Below are 19,755 nucleotides of genomic sequence, written 5' to 3' on the forward strand. Positions count from 1 at the left end.
GTAACTGTTGATCTTACAAAGTCCTCACTGGCAATATACTAATATAATTGCCTCACAGGAGGCTTTATTTTCAGCTTCTTGGTGTGCTTTAGCAAACCTTTTATTCTCTGGGAGCTGCCAGACTGGTATGAACTTGGCATTTTCTTGTTTGCCCATAGTACAGCCAGCACTAATAAAATAAAGCACCCAACAGCTTCTTAATTAGATCAGTTCTAAATATTTTCTGTTAAGGCAATGAAATCTCTGAGATGTCACTATGCTTTCCTTTCAATATTGCTGTTACCTGTGTTTACTCCTCCAGTGAATATCCACGCTCCAGTTGTCATAGCAGCCTTAATGAGGCCTTTTCCAAAGACTTGCTTGAGTTTTGGCTGAAGTTCAAAATTCTGAAGGCCCCCGTGCACGGAGATGAGAAGTTTAGGGAGCTCAAGCTGCCACTCTTTGGTCATCAGGTGCAGAAGAAGGTCAGGCTTTGTGTCAAAAGACACACGTACATACTGCAGAAATAAGGGCAGCAGTAAAGAGAAAAAAGATTGGTTATACCCAGTGTCTAATGCATATGATTTATGCCCAACAGATTACTGAAAAAGAGGCAACCTTCACAGCAAAAAGCACTAATTAATTGCTAACTTGATGATTTAAAAAAAAAGCTATTTGTGAGACTAGGAAACATGGAATACTTGCAATTCACAGGCTGGACAATTTTCCTTTGTTAAGGAAATTAACCCATTAATCATTTCAACATGCTTATCAATGTTAAAAAGATGAATGTCTTTAATTTATGGATGTGGATACTGAAGCAGAAATCTAAGTGATCTGCTAAAGACCACCCAGGTAGCCAGAGTCATAGCTGTACTTGAATTTCATCTTCTTCCAGACACTAAAGGAAATCCACAATATTGCAATAATGGACATTCCCATGTATCTGATTTTTAAATTAACAAAATCAAACACTGAAAAGGTAGGAAATACCAGACGAGATTGGTTGTTCACACACACAGAAGCTGAAACTGAGCAAGACTACAAAACAGATACTTTTCAGATGAATGAATGCAACAAGGGCTAACTTAGGACTTACAGACTAATTTGTACAAATTCATGAATTTGCATTACAAGGGCAAGAAACCTAAAAGTACTCTGAAACACCTTTACACATTTCCAGTTCTTGGCTTTTATGTGCTACACCTGCAGCATTTTGTCCCAAGGGAGATGATGCCTATCTGTGAGTGCACAAAGTGAACAACTGTGTTCAAAATTTCTATAGTAATATTATATAGCACACATACCTGTCTCTTCCAGACCAGCCCCTCTCCCTGGGCTCTTCCTCTGCTCTTTCTATTGCTGATGTACGAGGAGTCCCACAAAGCCTGTGCCAGGGCTCATACCTTTTTTGAATTTCATTTGCACAGCAGAAAAACGGTCATGAGAGGATAAAATCCTTCCTATAGCTTCTAAGGAAGGGCTTCCTTAATCAGAAAAAATAGGCTATAGAAAGCCACTCATGTATCAAAATTCTGATTGAACTAATGCATATAGAGTTATTTCAGGGGTCTTTCCCCTGGGGGGGAACTGGATGAACTTCTAGTTCTTCTTCTAGATGAACAACTTCTAGTTCTATCTTATGTACTGTAACATTTCAGGTAGTGTCACATCCACACATACTATATAATAATTTTGTTCCTTTTTAATATGTCTAATCAGCATTTCCTGCCATAAGGTTGTTCAGGTATTGAAAAATCATATGATATTTACATGGACTCCTCTCTAATTGAATAAGAAAAACTAAAGGACTTGACTTTTTTTTCATCACAAATTCCTAATAGCCAGATTTCTTTGCAAGAATGGGTTCTCACATGATGAACAGCCATTCCCTACATTTCTGGAAGCAGAAGCCCGTTTGGGCAAACAGTCACAGGAAAGCAAGTGGAGCACAGCCAGACTGAAAGATGAACAAGAACTTGTGAGCACAAATTCATCCCACTAAATCAGTAAAGTTCCCTGCAGCTGCCAGGCAAATTCTTAACAGGTAATAGACAAACATACAATATTCGTATTTGGCAAGAGTGCAATGTATCTTTGAGCTTCTATATGTGTACTGTATCCTTAGTAGCAACCCATCCAATTACCCGGAAGTTGAGAAAACCCTGCATGGTACCTGATCCCACTGGCCAGAAGGTGAAGTGCATAATTTTGATTAAGAATCAAGAGCTGTCAAAGTTTTAACACATAGGAGAGCTGCTAGGTGACTAATGTTTATTCCCTTGGCTCTGCCCTTAGGGAGAGCTGAGGCTGCAAAGGCAAGTCCTCATTATGTTGCAGGCATTTATAGTGAAGCATGGGCTTTATTTCAGTGACTCCAAAGACTGAATCCTCTGCCAGTGAGTGTGGAAACTATGTTGCGGTGCAATTGATGCCTTACTGTGCTTTTGGTGAATGCAGACTGGGAGTTTAAAATCAAAAAGATGATTACAGAAAATTAACTGATAAGAGTAATAGCCATATAGATTTGTTGAGAACAGAGGCCACTGAACCATCCAGATAACTGCTCTAACTCGAATCATGCTTATATCCATCCTGCCTCAGGCTGATGCTAAAATGAAGACACAAACAGCATCAGATGTATATTACCTAATCTACCTAGTGACTGTTTTTTTGAACCTCTAGTATTGGTTTATGCCCCAGAAGGTGCGATTTCACTGTCCCTAACTTCTTAAGCCCACCCATTGATTGGCAAAAATCTCTTTCAATTCCTTATCCACCTAGACCTCTGAGTTCCAATAAAGACAAAGACACATGCTGAATTGCAGATTTAGAAGTAGTATTTTCTTACATTTATTTGAAATGTAGACATCTTTTATCACAAATGCCTGCTTGTTCCTTATAATATAGGCCAAAACCCTCTATATTTATGATAAGAATTCATTTTACTTTATAAGGAGGAAATTTAAGTAAAAATAAATCTGAAAGTTTTTTTAATGTAAATTTAAATTTAAACCATCATAGATGAGCCTTACTGTTTAGAAAGTTTTTTTGAGAAGGGCAATGGTACCTAAATGTTGATTTTTCTTCTTTGCAGAGAAAATGCATTGACCTCAATTTTTGTTACTGTTGGATTCATTTTAACTCTTACAGAAGGCATTTTCAGTTCGGTATGCCTGGGATAATTCTTTTGCCATTACTTTACATGCTACCTAGTGAGTACAAGAAAATTATTTTGTCATCATTTCCAAAGCATCCATTAAGTTATGAATAAACACTTTTAAGGCCATTGTTGGCCATATTAAACATTCATTTCTTTCAATACTGTAGCAGAATATTTGATCTTTTCAGTTTCTATTTCGAATCTTAATGAGTACTTCTGCCATTCCTGATTTCTTTTGCTATAGCCTCCTGAGGTAGATTTAAAACTTAAATATGAACCTAAGCTAAACTACTGCTCTGTTCCCCCAAACTTCAGGGTCTGGGGTATTTGTCTGTCAACTTTAGAAGTGATCATTCCTAATGGCAAATTATTGAGTCTCTCCTTTATGGGAGTGGCATATGGATAGGATGTAAGATTTCTTCAGTTATTGCATATCAGCAGTGCAGGTCAAAAATTGGAAGCAGTAGTACAGTTTTTAACCATAAAATCTACCGACCGACCTGACTGATTTCAGCATAACACCGTAGAATGACACATCAGTTCAAGTCGTCATAGCCATTTTATCCCTAATCTGGCCTGGAGGTTGTCAAGAAGGGTGCCATTTGATACTAGTATTTATTTCAATTTGTCGTCAAGCAGTCACCTAAGAAACAAATGCGCCTCTCACCAGTCAAACAGCCAGATGTTTGCAAGCTGGACCCTCTCCTCCTTTGCCCTAGGCCAAAAATGGAAATTCCTAAGTGGTAAAAATTCTATGCTGTTACTCAAACCGAGCTGTCCAACTGAACATGGTGCATGACTGCAGAGGAGATTCTCAGTGAATAAAATGGAAAGACCTAGATAAAAATCTATTTTGTTGTATTTCTTTAAAGAAAATCTCTTCAGATAACATTTTGTGATCTGCAAGGCAGTCTAACATTGCTGCTTTGCTTTCTCTTTGAGGGCAGGCCAATACTACTGACCATTTCACCCATCTTGAGTATGATTCCAGTGTTACAGATAGTTCTTCAAGGTCAAGATTGATCCCTTGAAGTTTGATATTCACAGAAAATAGGCCTAATCTAATTCTCTCTAAACTCAACAGCAAAACTATCACTTAAACTGAAACCACATTGGTTCCTTACTAGTTAATATTCTTTGATGTCTTAAGGACATCTAAATTCTACTAAATAGTCAGTGGAAGGACCCTCATTAATGTAAATGGACCTTGGATGGATGTCTTTGTGCGTTACTTCTCCTTTCTCTCCATGTAGCACATCATCTCTTAAATTCTGTAAATGTGCTTTGAATATTAATCTACTATAACAAAAATAAAACCCATTGCCTTTTTCATGTTTTATGTCAATTAAAGGATTCTCTCTCCTTTTTCTCTCTCAAAAGCATTGAGGGCTTTTAAGATAATTTTTGCACAGTTTTGACAAAACTCAATAAATTTTAAAAGCAAAAAATAATACCTTTTATTTGTCTGATTTCCAAATATCCTTAGTAAAGTATAATGTATTGAGGATCTGAATATCAGAAGGTCTCTCTGCCAAAATTGTTTACGTACTTTGGAATTCTATTGAAGTTCTTTCATGTTTCCATGCACCATAAGAAACATTAAGCCCTTAGCACTCTAATAAACTTTCTATCTTCTACAGCTACAAACATATGCTAGCTTTTTATTGTGCATATTAAATATATAATTGGAATGCATTTGATTAGGAGGAAGTTATTAAAAAAAGAACAAATGTATTTAACTCACTAAAGCTTTTCAAACAGCCATCTTCCACCTAACCTTGAATAACCATGATCAAAGCAATTTCAGTTCAGTAAAGAGTGGTCATTAAAAAAAGATTGATATGGAATTCAGATTTACCAATTAATGAAAGAATGTCAATTATTTTGGATATAGAAAGGCAGATGCTAAATTCAAAAAATTGGTTTAATTTGGTCACAAGTTCAGTGCAAAATGCAGGACAGCAAGATTGTCTTAACTGGTCCACTAATGACCAAAATCTTTTTATTCTGAAATGGTCCAGAATATTGCTCATAATTGGAATGTAATCTGTCACGTTTGTTTAATAACTGCTCTTGGAGTTAGGGTATTACTTTGCTGGTATAAAGTTAGATGGACAGATACATGTTATTTCTAAAACTACTCAGAGCCAGCTGATATACACTGATTCCATTATATTATTTTTCCATTTTTTTTTAAATCCACTGATTTGTTGCAAAAGCTGCTGAAAAAGTTTATGCATTTCCACATCCTTCTCTGCCTTTAGCTGTTCCTGTTCAAAGCTGTCTTTTTACAGTTGTCATAACTCAACACCTGCCACAAAAACAAACTTAAATGTGAATGGCAAAACTGTGAAATGCATTTCTTAAACATTAATGGGATGAGCCATTTGTAAAGAAAATGGAGATTGATACTGATTTTAAAAGAGGGACACAATATTGTTACAGGATCATCTGTGGTTACTAGACTAGAAGAAAGGCCTCTTTAGCAACTGATCTCATTAAACAGTGTTAACTAATCTCTGTTATATGTTTTCAGATAATCTATTGTACTCTGTTATTCAAATTATTGACTTAAGTAGCTTAGTGCAGCCCTACTGAAGATGCTTTAGCAACTCTATGGTATTAGCAAAATTAACGCTGCTTGAGAATTTTGGTTCTGTGACTGGGGAATTAAAATCAATGACACAGCCACTTTTATTGGCAATATGCAAGCCTACATGGTCTTTGCTGTTTTGTTCCAAACTCACATTTGCTGTTACAATCTCAAAGTGATTTTTGTTTTCACAAAAACTAAAGATAATATGACATTGTTAATTGTCTGGTGGCAATTGATAGAGTACTATATCACTGCATTTGTGGCTTGCAACTATGCATGCAAAGTTATGTGAATGCTTACCATCAAATTCATGTTTGTTATTTTCAACAGGGGAAAATCATTATCTGTCAGTCTTACACCCACTAATCTGTTCCATGAATTAACTACAGGTACTAGTTTCCCAACCGCAAATCTGAGGATATAGTTGTTTATATTAATAAATCTTATCACATGCTTCATAGCCTTTATCCAGAAAAACTTACTAGGTTTGCTGTTAGCACAGATGAAGATAATGCTACTCAGTTCTGTATTTACTCTGCTTAATAGTCTTCATGTACGGGCATCTGTTCCAGGAAATAAAGTAAGGAACAGGTGGTGAATTTTATTCCAAACTCTTCCCCTGAGGCTTTGCTTGATCTTGGTCAGCTTACTAAATCTTGTTGTTTTATAGAGTTACTCTTTTATGCAATAGGCATAATAGCCTACCATGATTGCCAATAAACCTCAGCTTGTATGCTACAGTGATATTCGATATCCAGTAGTTAGCACTTAGAAAATAACTAAGTAGGCTATTTCAGAAAAGAACAAATGCTCATTTATCATGTTTTCTCTTTTCTCTCTCTCTGTGTGCATGTGCATTGATGTTTGAGCTTCTTTGCTTTTGAGTTCAAAAATGTAATATCTAAGTATTGCCTGAACATGAACATTTCCATGGATTATTATGTATTTGTTCCTTTTTCCAAGCCTTATTTCTCAAGACACTAAAATGTTCCTTTTTTCCTTACCTCTGCTGGCAAGATTGGTTGGTTGCTTTGACTGAGAAATCAATCATCTCAGATTTTTCAGAAAGCCCTTGATTTGGTAACTTTCATTGTTTATTATGGGAAAGACTTTGTAACCAGTAAATTCAGAGCTAGAAGTTTCATTCTTTCTATTAATAAAACTGCAACAACTACTCAACCAGCTCCTTGACTAAAATCTACCCTAAAACAATGTTTGGGACTGGAAATGTGACCATAAGGACATCTTCATGCTGTTTTCAGTGACAAACACCGTAGCATAACAAAGTTTTTTAGTATTTTCTCATTAAAAAAAAAGCACCATTACTTTTTTGCAGACCTCCTCATTTGTGCTTTGGTCATATGCAAGATGCTTCTCTCATTGGTGGTAACCAAACAGGACACCCATTTAGAGATTTTTAGTGAATTGTTTGATTTGAAGCGCTTTTTCCATTAGTGGGATTATTGAATTTCTTGAGGTTTTATACATATTTTTAAATCATGCAGAATTTTGTTGTTTCCATGCATTGCATGGGGTTTAATGACTATGAATAGATGGCAAATGCAACTACTTCTCCTGTTTTCTAGTACTGTCAAAATAAATCCAGAGTTTTTCCAATAATAAATGTTTTGTCTGCATTTATGCCTGACTTTTTACTTGTACTTTAGGTCTCTGGGGTTTTTAAACACCTTTTTTGTCTTCTCTTCTCTAAACTCTTCATGGATTTTTTTTGTTAGAAACCCTGGCTGAGCTTTGTGACAAGATATTTCTTTCCTTCATGTTGACTTCCAATTTTATCTTCACAGTTTCACTCCAGGTATATTCCTTTGAGCACACAGCATATACTTTGGAGCATCTCCTGTTCTCTTATGGCACTGTTTGCAGGACACCAGAATTTCAACAGATAAAAACATAAATCCTCCAGCTCAGTTAATATCAACAGCTTCCCTAAACTCTTCATCATTTCTTGTCTGCCCTAGACTACTTCTGTCTTGTCAGTATAGTTTATTGCTTTATAGAGCTTGTGAAGGACATCACTCAAAAAACTCTAGCGATTACCCTTTCCCATAAAGATAGATATAACTCAAGGTGGAGAATAGCATGATGGTTACTATATCTCCAAGTTTCACTCAGATTTTGTGAAAAGCATTCTGTTCTGTTCCCGCTCCTTCTGAGATACCATGAGAACAGTTTGTTCCATTTGTGTCAAGGAAGGTCTTTTAACTTATTCACACTAAACAAAGCCTATTTACTGAATCAGATTCTATAGCAATGGGTTGATCTGCTTTGTGGATTTTTAGGTGATTGATCATCAGCTGAACATAAGGTGTTTATGGCAGAGAAATGACATAATTTTCTATCTGCTTCTTGGGGCAACAGTGTTTTCTATTCTATCAACAGAATCCACTGCTCTGGGTGAACAAAACCATCCATCTAAGCAATTTTTCCATCTCCCCCATCCTCATGTCCATCTAAGGAACTTATATGGTTCTTGTTACCATAGTACCTGAGCGCTTCATCATCTCTTCATGTCATCTTCTCTAATCCATCTAGTACCATGACAGCTCTGAGAGCCCTATTGGGAAGAATTGAGTCAAAGAACATACCACTGGGTTGCTGGGCAGGATACTACATAGAGCACCCTGGGGTTTGGCCTCTGCCATCACAGCTGCCCAAATCAGCATTTTGGCCACTATCTGCTTTGGACACAATCATGTTTCTTTCCCAAAGCCCCAGGCACTGCAGTTTAGATATAGCTAGAGAGACTCGCTTTCAGGACCATGTAATGCCATGTAGAAATACATGCTTGGGTTAGCATGGGAACTGGAAACATATCACTGTCTTAGTGGAGCAATCTGCTCAGATTAATATACTTTGGCATCATTCAATAACAGTGTATCATGACTAAGTGAGTTTCCCAAGGAAATCTGTGGCAGAATAGGAAATTCCCAATTCCTAGCTTAGTGGCTTACCACTGGGCCTCTTATTTCATTGAAAGTAAAACAAGGAAGTATAACTGGTCTATCCTCCAATTTATGTCTGGAGGCATATAAGAGAAATCTGGTATATTTCAAATGTTTCAGCTTTGCAATGGCACACCAGGCAATGGGAAACCACAGTTTAATTCTAAAGTTATTCCAAAAAAGAGAGAGGGCTGGCCAACAGAAAAAAATCAAAATAGCAGCACATTAGCATATCTTCATAAAGGTAAGTCCTTTCATGCTGCACTGTAGCTTTTACGGTTCACTCTGTTCACTGATTCTTTGGCACAAGATACATAAAAGCATATGGTATGGTCTTACGCTAAATAAAACTTTAGAATGAAATTAAGAAAGTAAGTTGTTTATTTTTTGTGAATGTCTTTTTTGAGTTAGAAGCATTATTTATCTAAGAGAAAAATGTAGTTACCATGGCTTTATTGGAGTGGCCTCCTCCTTGGAACTCAATGGTTCCAAAAGCATCTGTGGGGCTGAGCTGTGTGTGCTTGCTGATGGACCACTTCTCCGACTGGAGAGTAAGCCTGCTTTCGTTTTTCTCATTCTGAATAACGGAGATACTTGGAGTCAGTCCAACATGTTGGCCTATTAGATGCCCACAGCAACACCTATGACATTAAACAGACAAAACATCTGAGTAACTTGCATGTATAAACTTAACAGGGGAACAAACTATATTAAACAGATTATAGATCTTAAAAAAAAATTGTTTTAACCCAAAGCCATTTTAACTCTGATAACTGCTCTTCTACTATCTCTTCTCTTTCAACTCTGATAACCACTCTTCTACTATCTGAAGACTCTATTTTTGGAAGCCAAATAATACAGATGCTACCATTTCTTTCTGTGATCCTATTTTCTTAGGACTCTCCTATTTTTCAGTAAAATCATGCTTTGTTCTAAATATATATGAAATGAAAGTAAAGAATGTTTTATAATGTCCTCAGATGGCATTAGGCCAAATAATCAGCCTTTGCATGGACTACCACATATTTTAAACTGGTAGTTCACTGCAATTATCTTCATTTGAGAGTATTTTGTGTTATGCATCCAATTTAAATAAATATTCAAGGAATCAAATGTTTCACTAGGAAGATGAGGAAATTAAACATAGACACTGATCCATCTTTGATTTCTATGTTTTGATAACATACATTTTGGAATGTAAAGAAATAGCGCTTTGCCTCATAGGAATTCATCTCTCCAAATGTAATTCAACCACCTCTCTGATTAAATATGGCTTTACAAATGACTTATATGTATATACATACACACACACATATATAAACATCTTGCAATTGACTTTATTTTTTCATATAAGTAGCATACAATTACCTATGGGGGTCTTTGGTGCTGGGTATGATACGAACACATTCTCTCTTGTAAAATGCTCTTTCTATCCATGATTTCTGTGCCTAAAAAAGAGAGAGGAAATGCCTTAAGTTCTGTGTGCTTGTTAAACACTACTTACAGTACATCCAAAGAGAAACTTCAAACATAAAAGAAAACTATACTGACAATGCAGATATGCAGTGAATATGCTGCACCGAATAAACATTTTCCATTAGAACTCTGGTTCCCTTCTAGAGCTAAGCACCCAACACAAGCTCTTAACATTTTTTTCATATTCACTAGCCAGATGACTTTGATGCTGTTGTCTACATTCTCATAACAGGAATCACTGGAGAATAATTAATTCAAATGAAATTATCAGAGCTTTCTGCATAGTAGAGAAAAACATGGCATTTTACTAAAAATACTTTAAAAAATCTGTTTCCATTTTAGTGATACAACTAAGTCAGCTCTAATTAAAAGAAATCTCTGAAACTAGAAAAAATTTCCAAATAAATTTGATAGCACCTTGATTCCACTCTAACTTTTTGTACAGGCACTGAGAGTGCTGTTTAACTTGTAGCCTGAAAATACAGTTTATTATGTGCACATCTTCAGGAAAAAAGAAAAAAAGGAAGACTTATTGGAGAAAAAAGACAAAAAAAAATCTTTGAAACATTAAGAGTCAGTTGATCAACTGGTGTAAATTGTAAAACTGGCTGAGTTCAATGAAATTATGCCAATTTATACCAGCCAAAATCTAGCCCCAGATATTCTCAGGAAATCAAGTCATTTCCTTCAGTAGAGTATTAATTTCCAGATACAAAAGAGTTCTTTTTTAAAAGAAAGACAGATGGGTAGCAAAAAAAATATGAGGAAACTTCAGAGTTCTGGTCTATTTAATTATCTGGACAGTCCTCACTCAACGCAATATGAATCCTGGTAAATCATCTAAACGATTCCTCCAGATAGAACTCAATTGTTTCATTTAATAAGGAGCTGTGTTGAAATTTTCCTTTTAAAAGTCATTACAAAACAGATATATTTTATAAAATATGTGTAAAGAATAAAATAGCCTATTTAGTTGCACAATATAAACAGAAATATAAATTATGAACTAGGAAAAAGTTATTGGGGACTTAAGTAACATGAAATGAGCTTTAGATAATTTAAGTGAAATGTTATCACCTTGCATTTATAAAAAGAGAAAACATGAAAATGCCTCTATAAATTTACCTAAAATACCTATATGATAACTATTATCTAATGTTACATTTTTGTCAACTAAATCTACATCCTATTTTGATGCCTAAGATTTGTGTTTTTGGGACTTCTGGAAAACACTGAATTGTGGACATTTCTTGGAGTCAATAAATGTCACAAGTATAAACTATAAAGTCTCATAATAAGAATTTCTAACTACATCCATTGCTTATCACTCACCATACATAAAAAGTTTTTCTTTTTTGCCTTTTTCAGAGAATCTAGTTCCTTAGGGGAACTAGTGGTCACTCATGTTAAATAACAATATTTTATCTTTGCTCTACTTGCATTTTTATTTGAAAAGTCTGCTAGATTTCATGTTCTATAGGAATGGCAGACACCCTCACATGACTCTTACTGACAGGTATAAAAAGAAAAATCTTTAAAAAACATTAAACGGAACCACATTTGATTGTTCTTCCTTATTGTAGCAAACAGAAAGTTAATACGTTATAGAATCTGGAACAAGGTGTGTTTCATGTGTAAACAAAGGAAAGTTAAATAGAAATTCTGAAAGTCTAAAAAAAGTGTGTAGACTTCATAGAAGAGATTTCATTGAAATTTTCAGTTGTTATAACTTCTGAATAGTTACAAGGCTGTGATACTGGCAATAATAATGATAAAACTGTAAACTATACAACCAAATCAGCTTGGAAGTCTAATGCAGCACTGAGTAATTCCTGAATTTAGTAGTCTTTTTCAAACAAAGAAAGGATTTTTAAGAATTAACTTTCTACACTTCTCAAGGCTTTCAGAATGAACTTTATGAACTTCATTTAACCTTACTGCGGAAATCTTGAAGCTAAACTATGTGGGAAAATTATATATATATTTTTTCAGAGTGTTGTATAGAAAGAAAGGAAGTTACAATTATTATTCAGGTATTCCAGGGATAACATTTAAAATTATGTACTTTATTGTATGGACTATATAAACTTGAAATTTCGCCCTACTTCAAGCTCCAAGAGTACACATGCTTTCTGTATTGCCTTAAGAATAGGTACACTGATAAGAAGCTGCAGATATATGAATCACCTTTGTTGCACATACACATTAACTTTTTGCCAAGTAAGGAACATTATCAGAATAATGCCAGTTTTATTTTCTTCCTTGTTTGTTTTAACACTAACTAGGTGCCTGCAATATCCTTTATCTTGTCTAGAAACATGAAAAGCTTTTACAGGTCATATTTCTGAATGGCATCCAAAAATCAGCTCCTACTACAGAAGTTCCATAATACATTATTTCATTCATGCTGTCGAGACTCATTAAAAAATCCTTTATTACATTTCATACATTTTATGTAAATTTCCCCAAATGATTTACCTTGGTAAACTTACTACATAGGCCTGAAGTATCTTTTCTAAAGATGGCCACTAATTCAATTTCTCTAAGCAACAAAATCCCATACAAAAAGGTACAATAACAGGTACTTCACTGAGAACTTTTTTCTTTGGGCATCCAAGCAGGCTATCATAAAAATATGGACAAGAAACTGACATTTAAAATCTGCTTTCTTACTCTTTTTCTTACTAACTCCAATTCAGATGTTGAATATAGAATAAAAACCCAGCTATGCTAAATATAATAATAATTTGCATTTGAATTTTCATCATACTTCATCAAATGTAAAATTGCAAACTAATAACCTGATTTAAAGAGTCCTTTATTCATATCAGGAAAAACGACTTTCTAGGTTTTAGATCTCAAACAATATACTGCCCTACCTGCCACAGTCATAATGCCAAAATACATGATTTACTCATTTCATAATTCTTTGTCTTTCCAAACAAAAAAGAAAGCATCCAGTTATATTGCCCCATGTCAGGATCTTTCTGAGACAGAGATCATTTGCAATGAAATACAAAGTTGAGAGGTATAATAAAATATGTTACTTGCAGTACAGTCTTCATAGTAGAATCAAAATAACTTGAGGAAATTACTACATTAATAACAAAATTACGTTAGATATGAAGTCTGCATTGAACTTTTGTGTATCATGAACGAATAGAGCAATAAAGCTTTTAGCAAAGTAGATTCAAGAAGAGTAAAGCAAAAAGCTTATCTTCACTTTTTGTTATTTCACAAACGCTCCTTCAATGTTAATTCATAACATTCATTTAAAGTCCATAGTGAGCTCATAAACGCCATGCCATATTTATACCTGGGAGTTCACTCTCCGCTCAATTCCCTAGATTAACCATCACTTTTCATTAACTATTTGTAAAAATCCCCCAAAGCCCATTATTACCTGAGCGTCAAACTTGACGTTTGGGACCGTCCCAGAGCAAACTGCACTGCCCACATTCCGCCGGCGCCGGTCGTTGCTAATAACACCGCTGCGCCCGCCTCCGGGAGAGCCGGGTGGCCGAGCGGGTCTGCACGGTGGGGACGCGGGTGTGAGCGAGCGAGGGGCTCGCTCCCATCAGCTGCTTGGTATGTGCCCCCTCTGGATTAGCCTCATTAAAGGCTCCGTAGACACCCACCCGCTGCTGAAAACGCTGCTTGATTCGAACATCTAATCTGATGCTAAAAGAAAAACAAATCCCCAGAGAGCTTGAATTTAACTGGCACAAGCCCTGACAAGCTTTTTTTTTTTTTTTCTCTTCTCCCCCCTTCCCCCACCGCTGCAGAAAGCAAGCTTGTGACAGTGTGATAAGGTGCCCCAAGTCCTTAAAGTTCAACTCAGGAATACAAATCCTTCAAAAGAAACAGTGTACTAGGATGGAAAGAACCTGAACACACAAGAGAGATTGTTAATCTCTAAAGAATGAAACTAGTGTGTTTATTGGGTAACTGCAAGGAATCTATACACAGTGTAAATATATTACAATTAATCAATGATGGCATTTATCCAAAGAAGCCGAGTTTTGTCGCTGTTTCTCACCACAGTTGCTATACTGTAATGAATGTATCTTTTCAGAATGTTATAAGCTCAAACCTTTGTTTTTCAGAGACAGGCAACTGCATTAATTTCAGCTTAATTAAAAGTAACTAAATTTAACCTGCATGTTTACAAATTTGAGGATTAATTCTTTACTGTAAGTACTTGATATCAGCACTGAAGAACAACCTTTTCATGTAAACAACATTTAGATTTTTGCTAATGCATACTAATGTGTTTTGAATCAAGGACTTCTTTCTAGCTCTAGCCAAAAACCAGTATTTTTACTCTTCCACTCTCCTATACATGCATACATTCCCTCCTTTCCTTTTCAATAAGGCTGCCATCTAGCCCACAGAAATCTTTCTGTCCATCTGTGGAACTGATGGATACACAAGTACAAAACTATTCTACATGTGCATTGGCTCTGATGGGCCCAGGATGAGTCAGACTGAGCATGTGCATCAACTTCTACACTTCTTATACCATCACAGGTGCTGAGAAGTTTCTGCAAAGCTGGCTAACCCATGGGAATTTTTTTCTCTCTCAGTTCCCTGAGATTTCTGTGTTTTTTATATATATATATATACACATATTTGTGTATATATATAATTTCTCTGTTACACAGTTTTGAGCAGCAGAGACAGAGTGTCAGTCTTGGGAGATGTCTTTAGGACAGGATCAGACCAGCGATGGTCTGTGGAGGATGGTGAAGATGAGTTGCAGTGTCAAGAAGACATCTGGTAAATGGAGCTCAGTGAGGTAAAGAATATGATTTGGGAGTCAGTAGAAAAAGACTGCTTGCATTTTAACACAAGGGAATTTGATTTGGTTGAGAGGTTGAAAAAGAGGGAGAGGAGGAGACAGAAAGATTTCAGATGATTTGGATAACTAAGTAAAAATCCAAATCTAACTTTGAAATGAAACATCAGTACTTGGACTTTGCAAGATCCTGGAGCTCTTTCCTGCACTCAGGTTTTAGCTTGCAAAGTAACTTGGGGCAGAAGCCAGTGACACTGTGGAGGATGTTTTATAGATAGGGACTAAGGGAGAGCCTGAATATGCCCTAATGCCACAGGGAACTACAACTCTGTTCATGGTAGTTCATGTAAAGATGCTTTATGTTATGACACTGGCAATGAAACTACCAAGGCCACAGATCTTCCTGTATTTTGGGCAGTAATAAGGAAACAGCCAATAAACAGACACAGCTATTTTTTCTGTACTGTGTAAACTGCAGGATAGAGCTAGTGCTTTTAAGGAGGTGGGTGCTGCACATTTAAGTCTACGAACATACACACTATTAATGTTCTCAGGCCAGCTCACTGTAAATGAAATGAATTCTGAAACAGTAGTTAGCAATGGGCTAACCCAGTACTGACTCCTTATGCGAGAGGAGGGTGAATGTGAAAAATAAATCAAGAGCAAAAATTTTTCAGGAAAATAGGTTTTGGCAGATTTTAACATGTTTGGCAGCTGGAATACTTAACTGCTGACCTATGAATTGAAGTTATTTTTAAAAGGGAACCAAGAATGACAATAGAAACATATTCAACTTCAGAGGTAGGGTGGAGCAGGAGCCAGTTCTAACCCCCTGCATCCCAACCTTGTTAATCTCCAACAAGTAATGGGGTTATAAGACAGGTTTCATCATGGCAAGAAAAGTGTTGATAAAAGCCTTTCACTACCTTGCAATGGGACAGGGTAGCTGGACAGGCAATGGAGTATTACTGAAGCAAATTACAGACAGGATTTGCAGGAACATCTGGTGACTGAAGTGCATCAGTGTTATTGCAAGCTGATGCGATTAGTGTTCCTTAGTCACATGGGCACTTTTGGAAATCCCACTGCCTCTGAGTAAAGAGCCTATATCAGTAAATTTCTACAGCTATATGAGTACAAGGGATGGCAGTGCTTCAATATAACCTTATTACAAGTTGTACTCAAGCCAAATTTCTCCCTCTTGTTTTAGTGTTGCCCAGTTATAAGCATTATAAGCAGTTTTATGCCTTTCTTGTAGCATTAGGAATTGGCCTCTCTGGACATTAAGCTACATGGATCATTGGACTGTCCCCAAATGTTTCAATTTCTATGGGACTTTTATTACTGGTGGTTGGCCATCAGACCTTTACCCACGATAGCTGTATTTCTGTACTCTTCATTCTTTTTCTAACTGATTTCCCAAACACTTTATCATCAGAGTTGTTCCAAGAACAATGTTCTTGAACAACATTCAATTGTCTTGAAAATCAAGCTGTATTCAGTAGGGTAGGAGGGCGCAGAACGCAGTCATTTATTACTACAGTACGTTACAGAATCTATCTGTTATCATTGTTTACCAGATGTAACTTTTATATTGTACTTGGAAGAAATTGAGTAATTTGAAAATAATCAGGAACTTTTCAATCAATAGTTTATAATTTTAAACAACATTATATCTGACATTGTTCTTATCAGAAGGCAATGGAAAATAAAATTTTATATCTTTGTTAAACCCTGCTACTCAAATATGTATTTATGCTTTGAATATTTTCAAAGCATTGTACAGATAAAACCCTTACAGCACATCGGTGACCTAGTATTATTGTCTATGTTATAGACAAGTTAACTGGAAAGATTAAGGGATGTTTGAAAAAGAACCATGGAGAATGATCAGACCTGAGATTTGGTATAGACACCCAGCCTCCCACAGACCTCTTCAATATTGATAGGAGTTTGGGGGGCATATTCCAGAGTAAAAACTGATTAAAATGAAGAATACTTTCAATAAGTTCCCTCTATTTTCTTCTCATGGGTACTGGTAAATGGGGGTAAGAATTTAGCTTACTGACTTCATTTATGATGTTTAGCTTTGAATAAATACTTATGATTTCCTCAAATTTGTCATGAGGTTAAAGTTATTTAAGTAAGTAAATGAACCTTTTATAGCAAGAACAGCCCTACTGAGTCAGATGAAGGTTTCATCTAGCCCAATATCCTGTCTCTGAGTGCCATAAACAGGTGCTAAGAAAAGGAAGAACAGGGCAAATGTATGTATTACTTTCTCCTAATACTCTTGTCAGCCAACAACCATTTTCTGCTCAGGGGCTTCCTGGGTTGAATGTAGTTTCTATATATTCTGTAATGCTCCATGGACTTTCCTTCCATGCACTAGCCTACTGATTTCATGTAAACTTTCATCATCCTTTGTTCTGAACCTGGCTCCCAGTACCTCCATGTGATGTTCTTGTACTCAGACACTGAACAGTCAATTCCCATCCATCCTCTCCATGCCAATCACAGTTTTCAAGATATTGATTACATAGCTCTTCTTAATTTTTTTTCCAGACTGAGCACTTACCAAGTATTTTTGCACATGGAAATCATTCATTACCTTTTATCATCCTTGTTGCCCTTCTCCAAAGCTTTTCCAGTTCCTCTGGTGAACTACAGACTGGTATAGCAGCATGCTGATATTCACTGTTTTGGTATCAATTCCTTTCCTAATGATTCCTAAAAAAATTGATCTGCTTTTCTTGACCACCACTGCTGAGCACTGAGTTAATGTTTTCATGGAACTATCTAGCATAACCCAAATATTTCACTCCAGTGTAGTAAAGAATTTATAATACTAATTATAAGGAACTGCCAGCAAAATTAAGCCATTTTAATCAAAATCCAACGGAATAGCAGTATAGCCATATGCAGTTCTAATTCCTGTCAAACATGGCCTAACAAATCATAAAACATGAAGTCTACACAGAAGTCTCACAGAAGTCTACAGGTGCACATAAACAATTGTAGAGAGGCATGTACAGGAAATATACTTTATGCCATTCAACACTGACAGTCTGTTTATCTTTTAAAACAGTAAACTTGTTTCCGTCTTCTAAAAAAATGCAACATTATTCCTAACTCCCCATATTAAGGAAAGAAAACAACCTCCATATTAAGACAGATCTCATTCCTCTCTAATAAAAATCATGAGGTTAAAATACAAATGTAGGAGTTTTGCACTGAATCTATTTTTGGTCTGAACTACTTGATTTCTGAACTGCTTATTCCACCCCACAAATGTATGACAGTTATAACATTGTTTGCTGTTTCAAATTTAAGGAGTAAGGTGGTTTTGTTAATCATTGTGTGGGTGCTGACTTGAAGAAGCAATTAAAATTAAATTGCACATAATTGCGTGAAAGAGCCTGAAGGAATGGGGATTCCAGACGTTCCCCAAGCCCAAACTTTCAAATGGACCGATTATATGCCACACTTCACATTTCATCTCATCTTCCAGCCCTGCAATTATCGACAAGTCCCTCTCTCATCCCTGTGTAATGTAGTCCCACAGGTGTCCTTTGCTAGAATGCAAAGTTCAGTTCCGGTTTCCTCATCCTCCAGACACTGTTTTAGAAGACTGGAGTAAAAGAAGAGCCAGTTATAAGAGACGAGAGATGAGATCATGTATCTTATCAGCTATTTTGTCTCCCTTGCCCTCTTTTGAAGCAATTTCATCATTTTCTCAGATGCCAAAGCCAATCTTAGTTGGAGAAAGGAAAAATTCAGTTTGCCTCCCAAAACACCCAGAAGGCAACAGACCAGAAGATGTTTCTTCCAGGCAGGGCCAAAATCAAGAGAAAGATTGATCATGTAAAACACTGGCAAAAGTGGTTTCAGCTTCTGTTGCTCGATGAAATTGTGAGAGCTGCTACAACATCCTTTTCTCCTGCCCTTGGCTGCGGGAACCTCTCCTTTCCTGCGCCTGAGCTTCTTCACCTTCTCCTCCCTCCTATTCTCCTGGGGCCTCCTTGCATTCAGGTGTGTCCCTCCGGGTCTCCCTATTTGAAATCACCTTCATGCCATTGAACCGAGGATGAGCGTGAGGCTGCCTTCTCTACCATCTCCGATCAATAACTCTCCTCTTCCCCTGTGCCTGGCCAAGCCTCAGGCAATAAGAGGTGGGCTCCTGGCAGGAGGGACAGACAACCCTGCTCCCTGCCCAAACACATTCAACAAATGGACACAGGACAAAGAAGTCTGAGGAGAAGAGTGTGTCACCCCAGCAGCACAGCCTGGTGTAGCAACAGTGCTTCCTAGGTTTTCTACGTGAAGTGAGAAAATTCTTAATTCTATTTTTAGTTGGCATTTTGGAACTATGTGAAACTTCAGGTGAAATTTTGAATTATATAAACCCTTATTAGTCAGACCTGATAATGTCAGTTCTCTGACATGGAATAAACTGGTAGCAACGTGCTTCCCTCTGCTGATAATTATACTACACAAAGTGTTAATTTTTGGAATGAAATCTGTTGTGATTTTTGATTATGTCATATCACTATTCAAATAGGGTCAACTGGAGTTTCTATTATTGATATAAAAAAATCCAACTAATTTAAAATCATATAGGAAGATTTAACAATGCAGTCTAAATCCTATTATCCCTTTGGACTAATAATTTTAAGTGGACTGTAACTGCAACTGAAAGAGATCTGGAGGCAGAGATTCTTTATGCTGAGTCTTCATAGCTAGAACTCTTCACAGGCATAGAGAAAACTGTAAAGGTACA

General features: G+C 36.4%; 1 protein-coding gene across 5 annotated transcripts in view; it reads right to left on the reverse strand.

Annotated features, from left to right (window-relative positions):
* LOC104144135 (transient receptor potential cation channel subfamily M member 3) overlaps positions 1-19,755 on the reverse strand; it is a 397,790-nt gene that overhangs the window by 141,222 nt on the left and 236,813 nt on the right. For all 5 annotated transcript variants that reach the window (XR_011137448.1, XM_068925565.1, XM_068925564.1 and 2 more), the window contains exons 2-4: positions 10,070-10,149; positions 9,147-9,342; positions 284-497 (exon numbers count right to left, since the gene is read on the reverse strand). Coding sequence is in view for 4 of the 5 variants with exons in the window: in XM_068925564.1 (XP_068781665.1) it covers positions 284-497; positions 9,147-9,342; positions 10,070-10,149 (490 nt within the window). In the remaining variant the exon portion in view is untranslated. The remainder of the gene's footprint in view (positions 1-283; positions 498-9,146; positions 9,343-10,069; positions 10,150-19,755) is intronic.

Source organism: Struthio camelus, chromosome W (assembly GCF_040807025.1).
Source record: "Struthio camelus isolate bStrCam1 chromosome W, bStrCam1.hap1, whole genome shotgun sequence".
In the NCBI taxonomy this organism is placed as follows: Eukaryota; Metazoa; Chordata; class Aves; order Struthioniformes; family Struthionidae; genus Struthio; species Struthio camelus.